The 15,740-nt window shown below is 35.1% G+C and overlaps 1 protein-coding gene across 2 annotated transcripts in view; it reads right to left on the reverse strand.

Moving 5' to 3' along the window:
- CCDC7 (coiled-coil domain containing 7) overlaps nucleotides 1–15,740 on the reverse strand; it is a 438,580-nt gene that overhangs the window by 395,928 nt on the left and 26,912 nt on the right. For both annotated transcript variants that reach the window (XM_033208742.1, XM_033208741.1), the window contains exons 7-9: nucleotides 10,963–11,129; nucleotides 9,659–9,720; nucleotides 8,182–8,238 (exon numbers count right to left, since the gene is read on the reverse strand). In XM_033208742.1, coding sequence (XP_033064633.1) covers nucleotides 8,182–8,238; nucleotides 9,659–9,720; nucleotides 10,963–11,129 — 286 coding nt within the window. The remainder of the gene's footprint in view (nucleotides 1–8,181; nucleotides 8,239–9,658; nucleotides 9,721–10,962; nucleotides 11,130–15,740) is intronic.

Below are 15,740 nucleotides of genomic sequence, written 5' to 3' on the forward strand. Positions count from 1 at the left end.
CTCCTCTAAATATATAAAAATTTAAATTTTTTAATTCTGAAAAATAAATAAATAAAGCCTACAGGATTTACGGGAGAGCATCAAGAGTGTTATCATTTACATTATAGGAATTAAAAAAGAAGAAGAGAAAAAGGGGGGAAAGTTTATTTGAAGAAATAATGGCTCAAAATGTCCCAAATATGGTGAAGGATATAAACATTCAGAAAGATAAAAAGTCTCCAAACAGATACAACCCAAAGAATATTTCACCAAAACATATTATAACCAAACTGTCAAAAATTAAAAACGAAGAGAGAATCTTGAAAGCAACAGAGAAAAGAGCTTCCTCACACAGACAGAATCCCCACAGGGCTATCAGCAGTTTTCTCAGCGAAAATTTTGCAGTCTAAGAGAGAGTAAGAAGGTATTTTCAAAGTTCTTCAAGAAAATATGCTGCCAACCAAGAATACTTTACCCAGAAAAGTTAGTCTACAAAAATGAAGGAGTGATACTTTCTCTGACAAACAAAAGCTCAGGGAGTTCATCATCATCAGGCTTGCCTTACAGAAATGATAAAGGGAGCTCTTCAATCTGAAATGAAAGGACACTAAGTAGTAACACAAATACATATGAAAGTATAAAACTCACTGATTAAAGTATGTATATAGTAAAATTACACACTATAATATTGTAACAGTAGTCTGTAAATCACTTATGTCTACAGAATAAAGGGTAAAAGACAAACAAAATACCTATAGCTACAATAATTTCCTAAGGTGTACACAATATAAAATATGTGAATTATGACATCAAAAATATAAAATGCTTAGAGGGGAGTAAAAGTATATCAACAAATCACAAAGGAAGATAGCAAACAAGGAATAAAAGAACAAAGGATCTACGAAACAGCTAAAAAGCAATTAACAGAATGGCAATAGTAAGTCCTTATTTATTAAAGGTAACTTGAAAGTAAATGGATCAAATTATTCAATTCAAAGACATCGAAGGGCTGAATGAAAAAAAAAAAAAACAAGACTACATGCTGCTTACTCACAGAGTAAAAGTGAAGGGATGTAAATAGATATTCCATGCAATTAGGAACCAATAAATGAGCAGGTGTGGCTAAACTTACATCAGACCAGATACTTTGAGTCAAAAACAGTCACAAGAGACAAAGAAGGTTATTACATAATGAAAAAAGCTCAAGAGAATATAACAAATATATACACACCCAACACTGCAACACCTAAATACATAAAGCAAATATTAATAAATCTGAAGAAAGAGATAGACAGCAATACCATAATAGCAGAGGCCTTCAGTATTCTACATTCAATAATGAACAAATCATCCAGACAGAAAACAAATAAGGAAATCTTACATTTTAACTACATTTTACACCAATGGACCTAACAAACATATACAAGATATTCCATTCAACAGCGGGAGAATATAGAACTTTCTCAAGTGCAAATGGAATGCTCTAAAAGACAGATCTTGTGTTGGGCCAGTAAGTCTTATAAAATTTAAGAAGGCTAAAACCATATCAAGTATTTCCCAATCATAGTGGCATGAAACTAGAAATCAATAACAGAAGAAAAATTGAAAGATTTACAAATATGTGGAAATTAACATACTCCTGAACAATGGGTCAAAAAGAAATTCAAAAAGAAATCAAAAAATATCTTATGACACACAAAAATGGAAACATACCAAAATTTATGTGATGCAGCAAAAGCAGTTATTAAAAGGGAGATTATAGCAATAAAAACCTACATTAAAGCTGGGTACAGTGTCCCACACTTGCAATATCAGCTACTAAGGAGGCTAAGTGAGAGAATCACTTAAGGCCAGGAGTTGGAGTAAGTTATGATCACACCACTGTACTCCAGCCTGGGCAACAGAGCAAAACCCTGTCTCCAAATAAATAAATAAAGTATACATTAAAAAAAGAAAAAAAGAGCTCCAATAATGTAATGTCACACCTCAAGGAACTAGAAAAAGAACAAACTGAGCCCAAGTTAGTAAAAGGAAGGAAATAAAAGATTAGAGGACAAGTACATAAAATAGAGACTAGAAAAATCATAGAAAAGTTCAACAAAACTAAGAGTTGGTTTTTTGAAAAGATAAACATAATTGACAAGACTTTAGCTAGACTAAGAAAAAAGAGCAAGACTCAAGTAACATTGGAAAAAAAAGAAGAGACATAATAACTGATACCACAAAAATACAAAGGATAAAGACTACTGTGAACATTTATATACCCACAAATTAGATACCCTAAAATAACTGGATAATTCACAGACACATACAACCCACCAAGACTAAATCATGAAAAAACAGAAAGTCTGAACAGACTAGTAATTAGTAAGAAGACTAACTCAGTGATAAAATCCCCCATTAAAAAAAAAAAAGAAAGAAAAAAACAGGACCTGATGGTTTTATGGCCTAATTCTACCCAACATTTAAAGAACTAGTAGAATCCTTCTTGAATTCTTCCAAAATCTTGAAGAGGAAGTAGTACTTCTGAACTATTTTACAAGGTTAGTATTACCCTAATACCAAAGCCAAAGACACTATGAGAAAAGAAAACACAGTCCATTATCTCTGATGAATATGGATACAAATATCTTTAACAAAATACTAGCAAACTGAATTTACAGCACATTAAAAGAATCATTCACTATGACCAAGTGGGACTTATCCCTGGGGTGCAAAGATGGTTCAAATATGCAAATAAATGTGATATATCATATTAATAGAATAAAATACAAAAATCATATGATCATCTCAATGTATGGGGAAAAGCATTTGAAAAAATTCTACATTCTTTCCTGACAAAAATAACAAATTAGATACAGAAGGAATGTACCTCAAAACAATAATGGCCAACTATCACAAGCCCATAGCTACATAGCCAACAGTGAAAAGTTGGAAGATTTTCCTCTAAGATGAAGAACAAGATAAAGATACTCATTCTTGCCACTTCTGTTCAACATAGTGCTGGAATTCCTAGCCAGAGCAATTAAGCAAGGAAAGAAATTAAAGGTATCCAAATAGGAAAGCAAGAAATAAAATTATTTCTATTTGCAAAAAGAAAGAGGGACCATCACTACTGACCACATGGACATAAAGGGACAATAAACAAATACTATAAATAACTTATGCTAATGAATTTGATAATTTAGATTATATGAACAAATTCTTGGAAACTCACAAACTACCAAAACTCACAAAGGAGAAATTGATATTATGAATAGGCATATATAAAAGAAATTGAATCAATAATTAATAATCTTCCAAAACAGCAGGTTCTATGCTCAGATGGTTTCACTTGGCAAATTCTACCAAACGTTTAACTAAGAAATTATGCCAATTCTTTATGATCTCTTCCAGAAAACAGAAACATAGGGAACATTTCCTGACTCATTCTATGAGGCCAGTATCACTCCAATACCAAAGCCGGACAAAGACATTACAAGAAAAGAAAACTACAGATGAATATCTTTCATGAATACATATGTGAAAATCCTCAACAAAACATTAGCAAATCACATACACAAATATATAGAAAGAACTGTACAACACAAACAAATGGGTCATTCCAGGTATGTAAGGCTGGTCCAATAATCAAAAATCAATTAATGCAATCTACACGCTAAAGAAGAAAAATCATACGATCATATTAATAAATGCAGAAAAAGTATTTGACAAAATCTAACACCTACCCGTAATTTTAAAAAACTCTTTGTAAATTATAAATAAAATAGAAGTAAGCTTCCTCAGTTTGATAAAGAAAATCTACAAAATGTTTACAGCTAACATCATACTTAATAGTGAAATCCTAAATGCTTTCTCCCTAAGATCAGGAAGAAGGTAAGCATGCCCATTTTCACCATGCTATTTAACATCATACTGGAAGTCCTAGCTAATGCAATAATACAAGAAAAGAAAATCAGAAGGAAGAAGTAGCACTGTCTGTTAGATAATGTGACTGTCTCTATAGAAAATCCCAAAGAATCACCAATATCTAGTAATAAATAATTATTGCAAATTTACAGGACACAAAAGTTAATTGCAATTGCTTTCCTATATACCAGCAATGAACTATTTGAATTTTAAATTATAGATATTAACACAATTTATAGTAGCACTGAAATTTCAACACTTCAGTGTAAATCTAAAAGAAAATATGTACAAGATCTATATGAGGAAAGTTCATTACTCTGATGAAAGAAAGCAAGTAAGATTTAAATAAATGGAGAGATTTCATGTTCATAGAATGAAAGATACAATATTGTTAAGATACAAGTTCTTGTCCATTTAATCCATAGATTCAATGCAATCTCAATCAAAATCCCAGCAAGGTATTTTTTGGATACCAACAAATTGTTTCCAAAGTTTATATGGAAAGGCAATAGACCCAGAGAAATCAACACAATGTTGAAGAACAACAAATCGGAGGACTGACACTACCCAACTTCAATACTTACTAAAAGCTAAAGTAATCAAGACATGTAGCACTGCCAAAATAGACAGACAAGCAAACAGAATAAAAAGCCCAAAAATAGACTCACAAATATACACAACTGATCTTTGGCAAAGGAACAAAGGCAACTCCATGAAGAAAGAGTAGTCTTCTCAACAAATGATGCTGAAACAACTGGACATCCAAATGCAAAAAATGTATGAATAATGAATCTAGACATAGACTTTACACCTGTCACAAAAATTAACTCAAAATGGATCAGGCACAGTAGCTCACGCCTGTAATCCCAGTACAATAGGAGGCTGAGGCGGGCAGATCACGAGGTCAGGAGCTCAAGACCAGCCTGACCAAGATGGTGAAACCCCATCTCTACTAAAAATACAAAAATTTGCCAGGCATGGTGGCGCACACCTGTGGTCCCAGCTGCTAGGGAGGCTGAGGCAGAAGAATCACTTGAATGGGGAGGCAGAGGTTGCAGTGAGCCGAGATGGCGCCATCGCACTCCAGCGACAGAGCGAGACTTTGTCTCAAAAAAAAAAAATTAACTCAAAATGGATCATAATTATAAACATAAAATGCAAAACTATAAAACTTGTATAAGACAGTAGAAGAGACGATCTAGGTAACTTTGGATTTGAAGATGAATTTTTACATACAACACCTAAAGCACAATTCATGAAATAAAAAAAAAAAATGGTAAGTTTGACTTTATTCTGGCTATGCAAAAGACACTGTTAAAAGAATGAAAAGATAAGCCACAGACTGAGAGAATATCTTTGCCAAACACATACCTGATACAAGGCTTGTACCCAAAATATAAAAAGAACTCTTAAAACTCAACAATAAGAAAACAAACAACCCAATTTTTAAAATAGGTAAAAGATCTGAACACCTCACCAAAGAAATGAAACAGATGGCAAATAAGCATATGAAAAGATGCTCAACATCATGCATAATCATGGAATTACAAATGAAAGCAATGAAATATCACTACAAAACTATTAGAATGGCTAAAAGCACAAACATTGTCAATTCTAAATGCTGACAAAGATGTGGAGCAACAAGAATTCTCCTCAATTGTAGGGGGGAATGCACAATGGTACAGCCCCTCTGCATGCCCATTTGGCAGTTTCTTATAATGCTAGACAACTCTTACTATATGACTTAGCAGTCATGCTCCTTTGTGTTTACCCAATTGAGCTGAAAACTTACATCCACACAAAAACCTGCACAAAAGCATTAATAGCAGCTTTATTTATAATTGCTGAAACATGGAAACAACCAAGATGCCCTTTCACAGGTAAATGGATAAATTTAGTAAATCCATAAATTTATTTATCAGCAATAAAAAGAAATAAACTGTCAAACTATTGAAAGACATGGAGGAACTTTAACTGTACATTATTAGGTAAAAGAAATAACTAATATCAAATACACAACATTCTTGAAAACGAAATACTATCGAAACAGTAAATAAACAGATTAGTGGTTTCCAGGGATTCAGGTGGTTGGAGGAAGAGGTGAATAGGTGGGACACAGGGGATTTTTAGGGCAATTAAACTATTCTGTGTGACACTGTAATGGTGGATCCATGACATGATATATTTGTTAAAATCCACTGAGCTGTACAAGGCAAAAAGCAAACCAGATGTATACTATGGACTGTAGTTAATAATAATGTATCAAAATTGGTTCATCAACCATAACAAATGTATCACATTAATGCAAAATGTTAATAATAGGGGAAGCTTTATGCAGGAAGCGGGGGACGGGGGGAGTGCGCTAATGGGAACTCTCTGTAATTTCTGTTCAATTTTTCTGTGATCCTAAAACTTCTCTAAAAAATAGTCTATTAAATGAAGCAACAGCAAGATGAAATTGTGACCTAAAAGCAAAACCAGAGTGCAATACAAAGGTAGCTTCCGTCTTGCCAGCCAGGCTATAAGATTTAATAGAATTTAGGAAACAGGAAGGGAAGAGAGAATTAAGTGTCGCCAGAGAAGAAGAGAGGAGGTACTTTTAAAAGAAAATGATAGTGAACAAGTAAAACGCAGCAATAGAGAAAAAGAGTAAGTCTATACTAATAGAGCTAAGAAACTGAAATAACTGCCATTGGAAAAAGATCGTATGAATTTGCAAAGCATTTTCTCCATATTATACAATATAATTCTGTCCTCTGCTCCCCTTTAGAACCATGAGCAAAATCTCAACCATATTTTATCCTTTTGAAATGTGGTTTTGTGATTGGAAGATGTATTCCATTAAACTATAAGTGGGTACAGGGATTTCTGCTTTCATTCATGATGGAGCATCAGGGACCAGAATTACTCTTCTACCTTAAACCACTTAAATACTGGACAAAAATACATGAAACAGTGGTATTCAGAAATTGGAAAACAGTGAAAGCAGTACATATGGTAATAAAGTGGAAAGGCCCTGTGATGACCCCAATTTGCTGTCTGGAATTGCCAGTCCACAGTATAGGGAAGGGGAACTCAGAGCATACTGGTTGCCTTGAGTTTAGGAAACAAAGTTCAGTGTTTGTGGAAGCCAAGGTACAATATTAGAAGGAAGGCAACCATACAGACTGAGAGAGAGAAAAAGAGAGAGCTCTTGAGACATTCATAGATGTACAAGGGATTCCCCTTGATGTAAACAGAGGTTTTCACTATCTAGTCCAAAGTTCTATACACCTTTCTACCCCACCTAGTCAGTCAGAGCTCTCTTCGATCAGAAATCTCTGTAGAACTTGGGAGTGCTGTAAGATGTGCAGCTGTCCTTGGTTTAAACATGGCAAGGTTTGGGTTTAAAGCTGAAGTTGAAAGAGGGCAGAATTCCCAGCAACCTCTTCCAAGCAAACATTATTTTCTACTTTAGAACTGTATTCCACAGTGTGCTTTACACTATTATTTCAAAATTCTCTCCAGCCCTAAGACATGAGTAAGTTAATTTCTCCTTTCTATTGACAAGTAGTCATAAACTTAACAGACAAGCTCTAGCAGCTCTTTATATTCCTGAACTGACAACTACTCATCTGCAGTGAAAGCATTTGTGGATATAATTCCTAGTAACAAAATCTACAAACTATTTAAATTTATCACTGCTACACCTCAAAGGCCTGCCAACATTTCAGTATTATGTTCTAATCGCAACTCAGAATCCTCCATTCCATGTACTAACATGCACTCCTCAAAAATTAATCTAGGCCGGGCGCAATGGCTCACGCCTGTAATCCCAACACTTTGGGAGGCCAAGGCAGGCAGATTACCTGAGGTCAGGAGTTCAAGACCAGCCTGGCCAACATGGTGAAACTCTCTCTACTAAAAAAAAAAAATGCAAAAGTTACAAAAGTTAGCTGGGTGTGGTGCTGCATGCCTGTAATCCCAGCTACTTGGGAGGCTGAGAGACGAGAATCACTTGAACCCAGGAGGCAGAGGTTGCAGTGAGCCGAGATCATGCCACTGCACTCCAGCCTGGGCAACAGAGCAAGACTCTGTCTCAAAAAAAAAAAATATATATATATATATAGTTTCAATAACACATATCCTTAACTAAGAATTTTAATAGTTGCTTGACAACCAGCTCAACTGTATGGCTCCAAACTCTAAGGCAGGGAGTCTGCACTGTTAACCTAATAATTATTACTTTAAATTATAGAAATTAATGTAACAGAGGTTATTATCACAATAATGCTTTAATGAGTGGAAACTTACGTGGTTCTGTTGCAGAAACACCTTTAAATTCATCAGTTGAGTGGGCTTCTATGAATTCTGAAATAATTAAAAGTGTATTTGTCACTATAAATTTCAAAAGGCAATTATATATACTAATTGAGTTTAAATTTTATCGTTTTAATTTTAGTAACTTATTCAAAAGAAAGAAAACTTTGAAAAAATAATAGCTGCCAACACTGCAGATCTTCCCAATCAGGCAACAAATGGTAACATTTAAAAGAATGTGTGTAACAGCTGATTATAAACATCACTTTCTCACCAAAACTTGTTTTTGCTCTTGTATTCGCTTATATTCATTGATGGTACCATCAATATCTAGTCTTCCTTCCATATCCAGTCACCAACTTTCAAGTAAATATTTCTCAAACCTGACTCCCTTCTTCTTAGTCTTTGAATATAGGTATTTATCACACATCTAAGATATAATAACTTCCCTTTCCCACTCCTAGTCCCCAAATCTAGCTTCTACAGTGCAGTCAGGAAAAAACTTCTCTAAAATTAAATCCTACAAAAAAATCTGCAATGATTCTTTATTAATTTTTTAAGAAGTCTAAGCTCCTTAGCAGAGCATCCATTCCCACTATGACTGGCCCTCTGTTACTTCATCCCTATATATCGCTTCTTACTCTAATACCAATCCAGTTGTAATTCTCTATGCATGTTGTTTGTTCATGCTATTGTCTTCTTAAAATACCAAATATTTCCCTTCTTTACTTTACTAAATCCTATTCACCCTTTAAAGTTGCATAAAGTCTTCCTAACTCCTTAGGTTGAACAGATTGTTCCTTTCTATGGACCCAATGCAAATTCCACATATCTTTGTCATGCATAACACTGCACTAACATGCTAGACAATGTACTTGTATCCTTACTAAGCTGTAAGTTTTATGGAAGTAACAACCACATTGTTGTCTGCACAGGGGATACACATTGTATTCATTTTGTATGTTCCCAGAATCTGGAACATAATAAAAACTTTTATTAAAATATCAAACTCACTATTAAATATTATCTAAATTTACCATTGTATAATTTTATAACTGTAAATTTTTTTACTTTAAGTTTCAAAATGTTAATACACTTAGGAAACCCCATAAAAGTCAAACATGCTGGGCATAGTGGCTCATGCCTGTAATCCCAACATTTTGGGAGCCCGAGGTGGGAGGATCTCTTGAGGCCAGAAGTTAAAGACCAGCCTGGGCAACATAGTGAGACCTACATCTGTACAAAAAAAAATCAGCTGGTCTCGGTGGCCTGTGCCTGTGGTCCTAGCTACCTCAAAAAGCTGAGCAGAGAGGATCACCTGAGCCCAAGAGTTTGAGGCTGCAGTGTGCAATATTCATGCCACTACACTCCAGCATGGGTGAGAGAGTGAGACTCTCTCTTTAAAAGATAAAAATAATAACAAAATTTGTAATAAAATTTTTAAGGACAAACATGTATAAAATATTATCACCTTCAATTTTCCGTGCTACCGCTTCACAACTTTTCACTGCTTCTGGTCGATTTTCTTCATCCCTGTTCAAGTTCAATAAATGAAACATTTTTTAATATATCAAAGAGTAAGAGTTTAAATTACACTAAAACAAGAACTGAAATGTGTAGTCTAGACATATGAAGTTTGTAAAATAAAACTTAAACATATCTTTAATCTTTATTCACAGACACTAAGGTAAACTTATAAGTTACAAGTTGAAAAGTCAAACTAAACTATGTAATTATATGAATTCCATGTAGGCCATGAATATAATTAAGTATAACAAAAATAGCAAAAATAAATTGTTAGAAACATGAGGTATCTTTTTGTCAAAGTATTATTATCAGTCGTATAATGATGAAGGACATAAGTTCTGGAGTGAGACTAGCTGACCTTTGGGTCAAAACCTGTTTCGTTCACTCACTTATTATATGACCTCAGCCAGGTACATTACTTAACCTCTATTGGCTTCAGTTTATTCTCATTAAAATTGGGGTATAATAGTACCTTTCTCATAAAGTAGTTATGAAAATCAAAGATTATACATGTAAAGTTACTACAAAAATCCCTAGTACACAGTAGACACTTAAATGTCAAGTATGAATATGGTTTAAACCTTAACCTCTGAACCAAGGATCTAGTTATGCAACCCCCAGGAGCCAACTCAAGTACCACTCTCTTCATTATCTTCAGTTATTGACAGAGATATCACTAAAGTAACCGCATAACTAGTGGTCCCTCCCAACTATGGGTACGTATATTCTATTTTAACACTAAAAAAGAATGTTTCCTCCGTTTAATGCAAAAGCATGGTTGCTTATAAATGTAAAACTTTTACTTGGATAAGCTGTTAATATAATTTTTAATGAACGTGTTCATGAACAATGAAGTATTTCATTAGATCTTAGTTTCCTGTTTATTACTAGGAGTTACCTAATCAAACTGAGAAAAGAATTTATGAGCCAGATATTTCAAAGCTAGCAATGTCCAATATAACTTTCTAATAACAGCCACATGTGGGTGCTAAGCACCTGAAATGTGGCTAATGTGACTAAGAAACTGATTTTCTACATTGAATTTGCATAGCCACATGCAGCTAATGTCTCCTGTATTGTACATCTCAGATTATTAAAAATTGCAAATAGAAACAAGTTGACTAAACCTGATTTGACTAAGAAGCCCTGTGTACAGCCATCATATCTGACTCATTATCTTACATTCAGTGCTAATTATATACCCTTTCTTATTGTTTTTGATTCAATTAGTTCTTATATTTCACTTACATGGTTTTAGACAACATGACTTTCCAGGAGGATTTAGACCTCTGTTTAAGGCGATTCTTCAGTTCTTCAAATCTTTGTAAAAGGCGTACTATTTGTGCAATATTTAAAGTGACTGTTTTGTCAGGTTCTGGAGGCTCTGCTTGTAAAAGAGTTTGATCTTTACTTATCTAAAATAATAAAATTAACCAGTTACTTAGTAAATACCCATTTTGTTCCCATACCTCAAATAAATTTCGTTATTTCCTTTATTAAATCAAAGTAATTTTTATATTATTCTTATCTATAGCTATAGCCAAGTAATGATATAATATTTTACAAATATATTTATATGTGCAATTATCTATGAACAGAATTATAGCTCAGTGATGGTTTTTACATGTAAAACCTGAAATCTAATCATCTGTTTAATGTTATATAGGAATTTTAAGCAAGTCCAATAACAATAAATGCAACTCAAAATATTTACAAGAGTAATTCTAAATTGTTTCCCATAAATTCTTTTTAAGAATACCCTTACTGTGGTAAATTACCTAAAGATAATAATTTTTTCTCAAAGGCTAATACTGTCTATTACTAACTCCCAGAAGTTAAAATATAAAGGTCTATGGAACTAGCATTTTTCCAGTCTGCGTGGGGAAGACTGAGACATATTTGGGTGTCTTGAGACCTTTAGAATAGACCAAGCTAAAAAATAACAGGCAGTGGGAAGAAACAGCAAGATTCACAGAATAAGATGACCATAATTACTATTCTAGGTAATAAGTTTACTTAAAGAAAATTCAGCAAGAATGAGTGTCCAAAAACCACAGCAAAAGAAACCCATAAACAGCCAATGTGTGGAAACATAAACAAGCAGAATAGCAATTGGGGTCAGAAAATTTTGATAGGAAAATGACACAGAATATTTACAAGAGTAATACTAAAATAATTGCTTGCCCTAAATTCAGAGAGCAACCCATGTAGACATCTCCAATCCTTATGCTAGGAGGAAAAGTTGGGGAAAAAATGAAGTCAAGGACTTAGCAAAGATAAATTCCAGCATTAGGATTTAGAACAGAGACTTCATTTTTGTAATGACTGGAATGAGATTAGGATATCACAGCAGGAAGTAAATGCTGGGCAACACACTAGAAGTCCCAGCTTGGGTATAGGGAAGATATGGCAAGGAATACAGAATAGATGGAAGGGAAGCAGGAGACCTATGGAAACTTTACAGGCAAAGGAAAGATCCCAAATAAGAAGCCACAAATCATAAATTGAGTCAAAAATAATGTCATCAGTTTACTGTGTCTCACCTCAACAATCTATTCTTCATTGTCTTGTCTGTGATAGTGGAATATTTCTTCCTTGATGGGTGGTCTGATGTTAACCTTTTTCAGCAGAGGGTCCTGAAGAGGCATTGGAAGAGGAAGAAGCTTCTCTTCCTAGTTCTGTGTCTCTCTCTCTGCTTCTTCCTCAGGCAGTGTGTAGTTATTTTATAGTACTCACCCCCAGAAAATTTCAACAGCATCACCTCATGGATGGCTTCATGGTAAGGTCCCTGGCATGGCAGATTCCTATGGGCAGCTTCCCCCAGAACTTTGTAGCAAAATTCACCAGTGCAGAGCCTCCCTTAGGGAAGTTTTCCAACATATCACCCTTGTGAACAGCTTCCCAGCAGGAAGTACAGCACCTCTCTGGAAGGTGGCTTTTTCTAGCATCACAGAGGGCGGATTCCTAAGTGTACCACCCTCATGGACAGCTTCCCAGTAAGTTCAAGCTCCACCAGCCTCGCAGCCCAGCAAACTTCTCTGCCGTGTAGTGATGAAAGCTGCTCCCTCTTCAGAAGTTCTGCACCTTAGCCCTGCATTGCTGGGAGGGAATGATTGGGGATATTCATATTCTGATTCCATCCTAGGAGTTGAAGTTGTTCCCTCTATCTTCTACTCCTGTATTCATTAGAATTATCTTTACTCCTTTAGTAGAATGTCTATCAATATCTTTCAGTAGATACTCCTCTGTTATAATAATTCTTTATATCAAACTTTCCCTAACCAAATTACTGTGTGGTTTTTGTCCCTTGATTAAACTCTTGATACATTACATTTCCCAATAGAGATTAAATTTTAACAGAAGTCCTTTCTGGGAAAAATGATGAAGTCACAGAACTAAAAGAGTATGGAATATAGACAATGGGTTATCAGCTAAACGGTTTCTTCAGAAAGACCTTTGGGGCACAGATTCCAGCAGGACAAGTCTGAAAAGCACGGGCTACTGCAGTCTCAGCCTACATTTCTCTGGCGCAGTTCACCATATACTCTAATGGTTTCCACATGTATCTCTGTTAATGCAATATATAATGCAACATGATCACTGACATTAACCTCACCAGCATGTACTGACAATAAATTTTGTCAGCAGTAAAAAGATTATCACAAGATTCTCAAATGTTAGTGTGCATGAGAATCCCTTGTTTCCTACCTGTTGAAGCAATAGATTCCTAACTCACAGACTCACAAAAGAAATCTAATCCAGTAATGTGCACTTATAACAGGTATCTTGGGTGACATTTAAATATGTTCTATCAACTACACTTTAAGAAAGATTCCTTGAGGCGCCCTCTCCCACCACTCCTATTCAACACAGTATTGGAAGTCCTGGTCAGAGCAATCAGACAAGAGAAAGAAATAAAGTGCATCCAAATAGGAAGAGTGGAAGTCAAACTATCCCTGTTTACAGACAACATAATCCTATATCTAGAAAACCCCAAAGTCTTGGCCTAAAACCTCCCTCAGCTAATAAACAGCCTCAGCAAAGTCTCAAGATACAAAGTCAATGTACAAAAATCACTAGCATTCCTACACCTCAACAACAGTCGAGACAACAGCCAAATCAGGAACACAATCCCATTCACAATTGCTACAAAAATAATACCTAGGAACACAGCTAACCAGGGAGGTGAACAATCTCTACAAGGAGAACTACAAAACACTGCTCAAAGAAATCAGAAATGATACCAACAAATGGAAAAACACTCCATGTGCATGGATAGAAAGAATCAATATGATTAAAATGGCCATACTACCCAAAGCAAATTTATAGATTCAATGATATTCCTATCAAACTAACAATGAAATTATTCACAGAACTAGAAAAAATCTATTTTAAAGTTCATATGGAACCAAAAAACAGCCCAAAGAGCCAAGGCAATCCAAAGCAAAATGAACAAATCTGGAGGCATCACACTACCCAACTTCAAACTATACTATAAGGTTACAATAACTAAAACAGCATGGTACTGGCACAAAAACAGATACATAGAGCAATGGAACAGAATAGAGAAGCCAGAAATAAGGCTGCACATCTACAATTATCTGATCTTTGACAAACCTGACAAAAGCAAACAATGAAAAAAGGATTCCCTATTCAATAAATGAGGCTGGGATAACTGGTTAACCATGTGCAGAAGATTTAAACTGGACTCATTGCTTACACCATATACAACAATTAACTCAAGATGAATAAAATATTTAAATGTAAAACCCAAAACTATAAAAATTCTGGAAGACAACCTAGACAATACCATTCTGGACACAGGAACGGGCAAAGACTCCATGAAGATGCCAAAAGCGATTGCAACAAAAGCAAAAATTAACAAATAGGATCTAATTAAACTTAAGAGCTTCTGTGCAGCAAAAGAAACTATCAACAGAGTAAACAGGCAACCTAGAAATTGGGAGAAAACATTTGCAAACTATTCATCTGACAAAGGCCTAATATCCAACATCTATAAGAAACTTAAGCAAATTTATAAGACACAAACAAACAACACCATTAAAAAGTAGAAAGGCCAGGCGCAGTGGCTCACGCCTGTAATCCTAGCAATTTGGGATGCTGAGGCAGGCAGATTGCCTGAGCTCAGGAGTTTCAGACCAGCCTGGGCAACATGGTGAAACCCTGTCTCTACTAAAATACAAAAAAAAAAAAAATTAGCCAGGCATGGTGGCATACACCTGTAGTCCCAGCTACTTGGGAGGCTGAGGCAGGAGAACTGCTTGAACCTGGGAGGCAGAGGTAGCAGTGAGCCGAGATCGTGCCACTGCACTCCAGCCTGGAGACAGCGCAAGACTCCGCCTCAAAAAAAAAAAAAAAAAAGGTGGACACAGGACATGAATAGACACTTTTCAAAAGAAGACATACATGGGGCCAACAAGCATATGAAAAAAAGCTCAACATCACTGATCATTAGAGAAATGCAAATCAAACGACAATGAGATACCATCACATACCAGTCAGAATTACTATTATTAAAAAGTAAAAAAAATAATAATAAAAGGTGCTGGCAAGGTTGTGGAGAAAAAATTGCTTATACACTGTTGGTGGGAGTATAAATTAGTTCCCTGTGTGGTGATTCCTCAAATATCTAAAAACAGAACTACCATTTGACCCAGCAATGCCATTACTAGGTATACACCGAAGGGAAAATAAATCATCCTGTCATAAAGACACATGCATGTGTATGTTCACTGCATCACTATTCACAATAGCAAAGACATGGAATCGACCTAAATGTCCATCAGTGGTTGACCGGATGAAGAAAATGTGGTATATATATATATATATACCAGGGAATACTATGCAGCCATACAAACGAATGAGATCATGTATTTTGCAGGAATATGGATGGAACTGGAGGCCATCATCCTTATCAAACTAGCACAGAAACATAAAATCGAATACTGCACGATCTCACTTATAAGTGGGAGCTAAATGATGAGAACTCATGAACGCAAACAAGG

The sequence above is a fragment of the Trachypithecus francoisi genome, unplaced genomic scaffold, assembly GCF_009764315.1.
Source record: "Trachypithecus francoisi isolate TF-2019V2 unplaced genomic scaffold, Tfra_2.0 Lachesis_group9, whole genome shotgun sequence".
Lineage (NCBI taxonomy): Eukaryota > Metazoa > Chordata > Mammalia > Primates > Cercopithecidae > Trachypithecus > Trachypithecus francoisi.